Source organism: Delphinus delphis, chromosome 16 (genome assembly GCF_949987515.2).
Source record: "Delphinus delphis chromosome 16, mDelDel1.2, whole genome shotgun sequence".
In the NCBI taxonomy this organism is placed as follows: domain Eukaryota; kingdom Metazoa; phylum Chordata; class Mammalia; order Artiodactyla; family Delphinidae; genus Delphinus; species Delphinus delphis.
The window spans coordinates 74,759,223-74,769,535 of record NC_082698.1 but is presented as its reverse complement, the minus strand read 5'-3'; the positions used below and the strand labels follow the sequence as shown (position 1 = coordinate 74,769,535).

Below are 10,313 nucleotides of genomic sequence, written 5' to 3'. Positions count from 1 at the left end.
TAATGCTGGGGTGGAGGCAATCGTTCTGGGTCTACTCTGGGAGGGAAATTGTGCTAGATGTCGGAGGAAAGAGTTGAGTAGCAGAAGGTGGAATCTTCGGTGTAGTGAGGGAGACAAGTTGAAATGCTGTGGGCTCGGATGGGAGGATGTGCAGGGCGTGCAGGACCGCTGGGCGGTGGGCTTTGAATCGTCTGTGTACTCCCTCCGGAATGCTGTGTTCTCCTTTTACTGGCATGGCAGCCTGGAGTTATATTCCTCAGACTCACAAAATAGCCTCGCCTTTCTCCTTCTATTGCAGTGATTTTGTTTCGTTGATGGTGTCTCCAGGTGATTCCTAGACAGCAAGAACTCTGTCTTCCACATAAGGCCTGCAGTAAGCACTCAGACACATTCACTGTCTGAAATAATGATTGAAGAGCCAAATAAACGAATGTGAGATTCATCCTCAGGGGGAGTGGGGAGAGTGTGATTTCCAGAGAAATTAAATGTGAGCTGATTCTGGAAGAGACTTAGAGCATGCCAGGTATGTGAGTGCCAGGACGTTTTCCAGATTCTCCTGGCAAATGGAGTGTTGCAACATTTTCTGAATCTCTCCTCTCTTTCTTTACAGTAGAGTTTCTCAACTTCAGCACTATTGACCTCTTGGGCTGGATAATTCTCTATTGTAGGGGCTTGTCTGGTGCATTGTAGGTTGTTTATCAGCATCCCTGGCGTCTACACACCAGATGCCAGTAGCACGTTCTCCCCAAATTGTGACAAGAAATGTCCGCAGACATTGCCAGATGGAGACAGAGTCACCTTGGGTTGAGACCTCAACCCAACAAGTGCTTTATACTCAACAAATGTCAGCTCTTGTTAGCCTTGAAAAGCGCCAATCTATAAAATCAAACAGTCGTAGAAAATTATTCAATTAGCCTTACCATTTTTGAGAAACTGCCATGGACCCGTCAGACTATACTGAGTGTTTTCTACACGTTCTATCCAATCCTCAAGTATGATAATCCTCATTTTATAGATGAGGAAGCAGGATCAGAGGACTCAGATAATGTGCCCACGTGGCAGAATCAGTATGTTTCTGACCCTAATGCATCGTGGCAGGGCTTGTTACACTGTTTTCTACGTGTCTCCCACTTACTTCTACTTTCTTTGCAAACAGACAGTCTTCTGTACATGTGTGAATTGGGCAGGACACATGTAGGCTGAAGTTTAAAAGGAAATCACATGTATGGACTATGTCCAGATACAAAAATAAATACTCTGATAAATATGGACCTTGAAAAATATCATAGCTACTCTAACTTAAAGTAATCACAAGAAGTCAAAATCAAGCCAGAAGAACTTTCTTCCCAGATGTCCTTACAGTATGTAAATAGAGATGTAAGAAATATTTAGCCCAAATGACTGTTTTCATTAAAAAGATTTCCAATCAGAATTATTTCTACAATTATGTTAGCTCTAATAACATTACAAAAGCACGGTCTTCAAAATATTAATAAATAACAATGAATTTGCAGAATGTTGAAACCATACTGAACGTACCTAAGGTCATAAAGGTTTGCAGTAGAACAGAATTCAGCTGCACTCTGTCCCTCTTTTTTCCTCAGAAAAGGACTGCAGGGGGAGTGCATGGACTCCTGTGGGCAAAGTGGGCTTACAGATATTTATTTATTTATTTTTAAATTTATTTATTTTAATTTTTGGCTGTGTTGGGTCTTCGTTGCTACGGCGGGCTTTCTCTAGTTGCGGCGAGCAGGGGCTACTCTTCGTTGCGGTGCACGGGCTTCTCATTGTGGTGGCTTCTCTTGTTGCGGAGCATGGGCTCTAGGCATGTGGGCTCAGTAGTTGTGGCACGTGGGCTCAGTAGCTGTGGCTCGCAGGCTCTAGAGTGCAAGCTCAGTAGTTGTAGCACCCATGCTTAGTTGCTCCGCGGCATGTGGGGTCTTCCCGGACCAGGATTCGAACCCGTGTCCCCTGCATTGGCAGGCGGATTCTTAACCACTGCGCCACCAGGGAAGTCCCCAGATATTTTAAAAGAACTGCTTCACCTCTGTTTTTCATTTCTTGTCATTTCTCTAGAATTCTAATAACAAAGGCTTGAGAGTGCTGAAGCAGATAATCATTAGTGCCATTTAGGCTTTTGTTTTTAAGGTAAAAACCATGTTATTTCAGTAGCAACTGCTATGCCTAGGCAGTGCTGATGTAAGTGCTTTTCCAAGCAGCCTTCATTTTTGTTGTCAAACTGAATAAAACATATGAAAGGCGGCAACCAAGGGAGGCAGCACGATGCATCCACTTTTTGAAAACAAGCTTTGTCCTTTTTAAATGGAATTCTGTTCCAGTTTTGGCTTCTGGGATGTTGTTTTGCACCAGGAGTGACTGCACCATATTAGGGCACATCTGTCCTCCCTGCGGCTTGAAATGAATAACACGAGCTGAGTTCACAAAGTTTGATTCTGCCTGTGCGCGTCTGAAAAGGTTGGATGCCCTTTAAAGACATGTTTGATTGCCGAGCGTGTGTTGACCCTGTTTGATATCCTTCACGGACTGCATGACTGAACTAAGCTGAAGTTTCCCCATCACCAGCCTGGGGAAACGGGCGGCTCTTTGGCGCCTGCTGGAGAGGTTGTTCTCCGAGTCCGCTCTGCCACCTAGTGGTCGGCGGTGGCATTTCCTGTGCCCGACCAAGCTAGTTTCGGGAAAAGTCATTTTAGCTGTTGAATACTGTGATGAATTATGACAGAAAACAGAGACACTCTTAGCAAAGAACGCAGTCCAAGAGAGACCCGAAACAAGCCCTGCAACATGATGCATACCAGATTTCGAATATGGAAGAAGCACTAAATAATTGGTCTTAGAAAAAAAAGCATGATTGTGAATTGCAAGATATTTTTCCTTTTTTTCCCTGAGCCTTCATGATTAAAATAATAATAATAATAGAGGTAGAATTGATTTAGACAAAGCCTTCAGATTTATATTGGCCTTTTAGGACTCTCTAAGAACTTTCACATGTATTTTCATATCAGATATTTAAACATTTTTTAAGTTATCTATATATTTTACAGATTTATAATCCCAGAAAAATTTTATTCCATAACTAGGGGGAAGGGAGTTAATTTCTCACAAGTGTCCTTCGCTTTCCTCTAAACTTAGTACTCTCAAATTGTTCTTTCATATTTTCTCCTTCACTTTCTCCTTTTAAATTTTAAAAAGATGTCAAACTATCAACTGCAGTGGTTTTCGAACATTGTTGACTGTGACCCACAGTACAAAATACACTTTACATCATGACTATATATTGAATGTGTGGGTGTGTGTGTGCACATGCGCTAATCAGAACTTTTATGAAACAGTACTGTTATCGTTATGTGGTTCGTGTTCTGCTGTGTCCCATTCAATTCTGTTTATTTCCTTTTCTTTTTTATTCTCATGCTGGCCCACTAATTGGCTCCTGACTTACATTTTGAAAAACTAAGTGAATCAATTCTGTTTGTGCTGCTAGATGGAATGAAGTGAAAACGGTCTGGAAATCTATATATACTCAGAGATGAAATCAAGAACCATCCTATATGTACAGAGTTGTAATTAACCCACATGGAAGGATGACCCTCCTCCCAGAATCCAGGAGGGCTCTGGAAGGTGCTTGTCTCGCCCACCGGCAGGATCATGTTCAGTTTTGAGCTCCTTGCCTGGGGGCTGGGCCTGCACCACTTCAGTAGCAACGCCCTGAATGTCCCAGGGACCCCACAGCCCCCAGCTCCCAGCCTGGACAGGAACCTGCTGTAAATCCCAGAGCGGATCTAGAGCCACCCCCCGCCCCCTTCTGCTCCTATGTGATAACCCCATTTGCCCTTATGCAGGCTGCATTCCTAGAACTCCTGCCTGGGACCACTTACAAAGTACTAAGGTCAGCAGGCTTACAGGCCTCTCTGTTCCCACCACCTGTTTCTTCCTGAGCATTAAAAAGCAATGTTTCCCTTAGCTCTCCTCACCAACATAAGTCAATTCAATGAGCACTAACCATGAACTCCCTTGACTCAGAATATACTAACTGTACAGCACAGAGGCTGTTGAGTCAGGATGAGGAAAAGAGCATGGAGCATAGACGTGACGTCCCTTTCTCGGAAAAAGCACCTTAAACAGAATACATTTAGTCAGGTTTATCGTTGTTTCATCTCGGTCTCAACTAGAACCCCTGATTCTTAGGAAGTCACATATTACTCATGAAAGGATAGCTGTACAGGAAGAAAGGCGTTGGGTGACTATCATGTCTAATAAGAACTTTTAGATATTCTTTGTTGAAGTCCTTATGAACTTTTGATTAGGTTCTTCTGATGTCATACTGTGTACTAACAAGACATCAATTGTCAAACCTCCAGAATGGGAAGATCCTTTTTATGAGATGAATATGGCTCAGTGGCATGGAGCCCAGAGAAAAGGTGATGGAAAATGTCTCAGGTACAGGGACCTGAGTGAAGGTTGGGGGAGGGAGATCTTTCTTATTTGCCTAATGTTTAGGCCACTGCACCATCCCTTAATGCTCAAAGATCAATGTGTTTGCAGCTCAAAAGACTTTATCTCAAAGCTCTGTCTCTACTAGAGTATTTAAAGGCCAATTGACTGTATATACCTGGATTTATTTCTGGTTACATTAGTCTCTATTTAGGCCAGGAAAGACATATCTTGTTTTATTGCACTTAGCTTTACTGCTCTTCACAGATAATTGCATTTTTAACAAATTGAAAGTTTGTAGCAACCCTGCATCAAGCAAGTCTATCAGTGCCATTTTTCCAACAGCATTATTTTTAATTAAAGTATGTACCTTGTTTTTTCAGGCATAGTGCTAATGCACACAGTATCTGAAACTTTTAAGTGATATTAGATAGTGAATTAGTGTTGAATTATAAAAGGAACAATGGCTACTGGTAAGTATGCCAAAGATTTCAGGTCAAAGATCACCTAACAATTTGTGGTTCACAGGTTTTCTGATATGAGTCAAGATACCCCTAGACACCAGAAACACCAGGACAGGTATTTAATCAACCCATTATAGAAAGCTGGTTCTAAGTGTAGGTGTCTTTCCTCAATTCTGATTTCTTTTATATTCTGTATTCCAACAAAGCATGATTGGACTGGAATATTGTATAACGTGTATTGCCCTCACGATTCACAGAAATGAACTGAAAGAGAGAATTGATCTCCGGCTTATTTCCAAAATTCCTACTTATATTCTTCACTATTATCGGTCAACTGAGCAAAATAAGTTGATATTCATTTGTACAAACATAATGTGTTATTTGCAGTGAACAATGTGACATGTGCTTAAAAACTACATGCTTTTTAAAATTACGTTATCCATGTCCTGTATCTCATCTAAGGTGTACGTCCTTGGAAGGCAGAGTCTTGACTTATTGAATTCAGCGGCACCAGTCTTAATGACCTAAATCTAGTAGTGGTTCAGTGAGAAGTGCTGATGTAGCTGATGACAGTTATGTTAATAAGGACCCTTTCAGGTGCAGATGACAGTAACCTTTCTCAGCTAGCCCAGGCAGCAAAGGAAATGGTTGGCTTACATAACTGGCAAGTTCAAAGAGGCAGAGTTGACTTCAGAAATGGCTAGATCTAGGTTTGAGAGGCCATGATGATCATACTGTCTCTATTCCCCCACGTTCCCTCCCATCTCTCTGCTTCCCGCATATATCTTGCTTGCTTGAAGCAAGCAAACACAGATTTTTCCACGTGGGTATAAATAGAGTCACCAGCACCCAGGAATCCCAAGGAACAGAGAATTACCCTCTCTCTTTCCAACATCCATGTCAATTCCCCATATTTACTCTTACTGCTCCTCTTTTTTTTTTTTTTTTTGCGGTACGCGGGCCTGTCACTGTTGTGGCCTCTCCCGTTGCGGAGCACAGGCTCCGGATGCGCAGGCTCAGCGGCCATGGCTCACGGGCCCAGCCGCTCCGCGGCATGTGGGATCTTCCTGGACCGGGGCACGAACCCGCGTCCCCTGCATCGGCAGGCGGACCCTCAACCACTGCGCCAATACATTACTTTTTCTAACTGTGTGTTAAAGAGATAATATAATGGAAAGTGATTTATGCGTATTTCCCCCCTTGCTCCAGGTTGCTGTTGCTTATTCCAGTGAGGCTTACATGGCTGGAATTGCCTTCAAGTTGCTTATGTTTGAAGCCTGGGTTAGGAAAATGCCCAGGTGGATAAAATGCAAATGAATAAGATCAATGTCTCACGTAGTGTGATGATAAAGCTATGTTGGATGAGGATCATATATGCAGCTACTATTTTTCCCCTACTTTTCAAAGAAAGAGAAGGAAGGAAGATCTTGTTTGATGACAACATCATGTGGAAGTATATGTGGTCTGTATTTAGAAAGGTGGAAGTTGTGGAGAAAAAGCACAATGTTCAGTGCATGTCACCAGCTAATCGTGCTACCTACCTTGAACAGATCGATCTCTGCCTGCCTTGTGCTGTTCACCTTTATTTAATTTATCTATTTTTATCGAAATAAAGTTGACAACTCCTCAGCTTTAAAATAAGGGGATGAACTGATGTGCTGGACTCTCCCAGGTTCGCCTGTAATATAGGTCCTATTATCCAGTAATAGGAGGAGTGCTACTTTGAAAGGATGCAATGCAAAGAACAAATCAGATGAAGGCAGAAATGGTCCTGACTCCGTCTTTTCTCTTTTCTCCCCAGACTATGTCAGAGAGTCACCATGACCTTGCACAATAACAATACAACCTCACCTTTGTTTCCGAACATCAGCTCTTCCTGGATTCACGGCCCTTCCGAGGCAGGGCTGCCCCCAGGAACGGTTACTCATTTTGGCAGCTACAACATTTCTCGGGCAGCTGGGAATTCCTCCTCTCCAAATGGCACCACCAGTGACCCTCTGGGAGGTCATACCATCTGGCAGGTGGTCTTCATTGCATTCTTAACGGGCGTCCTGGCCTTGGTGACCATCATCGGCAACATCCTGGTGATAGTGGCATTCAAGGTCAACAAGCAACTGAAGACCGTCAACAACTACTTCCTCTTAAGTCTGGCCTGTGCCGACCTGATTATTGGGGTCATTTCAATGAATCTGTTTACTACCTACATCATCATGAACCGATGGGCTTTAGGGAACTTGGCCTGTGACCTCTGGCTTTCCATTGACTACGTGGCTAGCAATGCCTCCGTCATGAATCTTCTGGTCATTAGCTTTGACAGGTACTTTTCCATCACGAGGCCGCTCACGTACCGAGCCAAACGAACAACAAAGCGAGCTGGTGTGATGATAGGTCTGGCTTGGGTCATCTCCTTCATCCTTTGGGCTCCTGCCATCTTGTTCTGGCAATACTTTGTTGGGAAGAGAACTGTGCCTCCAGGGGAGTGTTTCATCCAGTTCCTCAGTGAGCCCACCATCACCTTCGGCACGGCCATCGCTGCCTTTTATATGCCTGTCACCATCATGACTATTTTATACTGGAGGATCTATAAGGAAACTGAAAAACGTACCAAAGAGCTTGCTGGGCTGCAGGCCTCTGGGACAGAGGCAGAGGCAGAGAACTTTGTCCATCCCACAGGTAGTTCTCGAAGCTGCAGCAGCTATGAGCTTCAACAGCAAAGCATGAAACGCTCAGCCAGGAGGAAGTACGGACGCTGCCACTTCTGGTTCACAACGAAGAGCTGGAAGCCCAGTGCCGAGCAGATTGACCAAGACCACAGCAGCAGCGACAGCTGGAATAACAACGATGCTGCTGCCTCCCTGGAAAATTCCGCTTCCTCCGACGAGGAGGACATGGGCTCGGAGACAAGAGCCATCTACTCCATCGTGCTCAAGCTTCCGGGTCACAGCACCATCCTCAGCTCCACCAAGTTACCCTCGTCAGACAACCTGCAGGTGCCGGAGGAGGAGCTGGGGGCAGTGGACTTAGAGACAAAAGCCAGCAAACTCCAGGCCCAAAAGAGCATGGACGACGGAGGCAGTTTTCAGAAAAGCTTCTCCAAGCTTCCCATCCAGTTGGAGTCAGCCGTGGACACGGCCAAGGCCTCTGATGTCAACTCCTCAGTGGGCAAGACCGCGGCCACTCTGCCTCTGTCCTTTAAGGAAGCTACTCTGGCTAAGAGGTTTGCTCTGAAGACCAGAAGCCAGATCACCAAGCGGAAACGGATGTCCCTCATCAAGGAGAAGAAGGCGGCCCAGACCCTCAGCGCCATCTTGCTTGCCTTCATTATCACCTGGACCCCCTACAACATTATGGTTCTGGTGAACACCTTTTGTGACAGCTGCATCCCCAAAACCTATTGGAATCTGGGCTATTGGCTGTGCTACATCAACAGCACCGTGAACCCCGTGTGCTATGCCCTGTGCAACAAAACATTCAGAACCACTTTCAAGATGCTGCTGTTGTGCCAGTGTGACAAAAGGAAGAGGCGCAAGCAGCAGTACCAGCAAAGACAGTCAGTCATTTTCCACAAACGGGCGCCCGAGCAGGCCTTGTAGGATGAGGTGTGTTGTCAGTAGCAGTCACCAAACGCACACGTCAACCCACAGACCTTAGGAGGGAGTGAGGCGAGGGTGGGGGTGATTTCTGGCGCTGATAAAAGATGTCTTTATCACCCAGATGTGAAAGAAGCTGCCTGTTTACCGATCCATTAAATAAATCCATTTTCATATCAAAAGTCAAATACCAATTCAGCCAAAAATAAATAAATAAGCCTATTACTGGATATGAAGAAATTTATTCTGAAATAGACTTTGTTTTTTCTTAAAGAGAAAGAAATAATTGTTTCATAGCAATTATATACCCAAATTGGTCTGCCTGGGCCTTTTCATTCCCATTAGCTCTGGAATCTCGGTGAGGATAACTAGCGGGCCCAGTTGCCCTGTTCTCCCCAAGGGTCCCCAAAGTGTCGATCCACATCCCACGTGGAACGCGTCAGGCTAGTGAATCCGTGGTTCTGAAATTCTTTCGTACGTTGCAAAGCCTCACCTTCTCGTCCCTGTAGAGCTCCCCGTCTTCTCATTGGTGTGTCGTTGAACTCTATTTGTGGACTTGATTCTTGATTCTTGCAGAGTACTGTTTTGTGCAGTTCAAGTTTCGTACAAATAAAAGATGCATAAGTGTATATGTATATATGTGTGTGTGTGTGTGTATGTGTGTGAATTCCACGCACACACACACAGTGTATATAATATAAGGGGAATCACTGAACCGGCAAATTATTCCGGCAATATATTCTTTCAGTACTTTGGTGACTGACGTTTCTCTAGGATCCTAACACAACGTAAAAGTGAACTTAAACCCCGTGTAGTGTTTTGGAGACCAGGGCTGTTTTCCCGGAGACTATGCAGCAGAGAACAGCCAGGCCCTCTGGGCAGGTCTGTGTGGAGCGGTCAGCCTGGTGAGTCAGATGAGCACCAAGGTTCGACCAGACTCTGAGTAAGCTGTTACCTCTGTGGACACCCTCAACAGAGCTAAATCGAATGGGGGCCCCTCTGAGCTCTAAGAATGAACCACATCCACATGTCTGAATTTAATGGTCCAAATCTGAATGTTTCCAAACAAAACCTTTGCTATCTTACCTGCTTGAAACTCAGTAATAGTGACACGTTTGAATGGCGTACACAGCATTACATGGAGCAAAGCAGAAGAGACCTTCTGAGGGGCAAAGAAGAACACGAGATTCGATTTCTTGCTACTTGACATATTTAAATGAAAAAGGGCTTACACCTTTTGTCACTTAGCTGGGGCCAGTACTTTCTGCCGTTCATTGTGCAACCTTTACCCAGGAATGGGTGGGGTTCGTGAAGTCATAAGTCCTCTAAAGAAAGTATTACACTTTGAAAAGTATTGCTTCAAATTGATTTCCTTAGTACATTTCTAAAAAGTGATTTTGTATTCTCTTCTGAATTGGCCCAAACGCTAACTGTTCTATTGGGGGGAGGGGAGGGCTGCTGCTGTAGCCGTCGTCTGTGTTGCTGCTGTAGGTGTCAGGGGTCTTTTTTTTTTCCTTTTGTGGGCTGTGTGGGGAGTGGGAGGGGTGGGAGGTGGGGGGCTGAGGAGAAATCTTCCCTCTGTACAGGGTCTCCGTGGTGTGAACCCGGAGCCAGGGTAGAAGCTGCTTTTGTGTTCAGTGTGAGCTGGTGTTTACAGCAGATGTTGACAACAGTGGAAGTGTACTCAGTGGTGTCTGTGTTTCTGAACTATTTAATTTTGTGTTATGTTTATATGAAGATGTATTTATGCATATTTCACCGAGTTCTATTTAATGTTGATAAATATTACTCTTTAGTCTTCAGCAGGTGG

At 44.4% G+C, this 10,313-nt stretch overlaps 1 protein-coding gene across 1 annotated transcript; it reads left to right on the top strand.

Annotated features, from left to right (window-relative positions):
• Positions 1–6,733: 6,733 nt before the first annotated feature.
• On the top strand, positions 6,734–9,122 carry CHRM3 (cholinergic receptor muscarinic 3). The gene has a single exon (XM_060033773.1). The coding sequence runs from the start codon at positions 6,734–6,736 to the stop codon at positions 8,504–8,506; it is 1,773 nt and encodes a 590-aa protein (XP_059889756.1). The 3' UTR covers positions 8,507–9,122.
• The last annotated feature ends 1,191 nt before the right edge of the window (positions 9,123–10,313 follow it).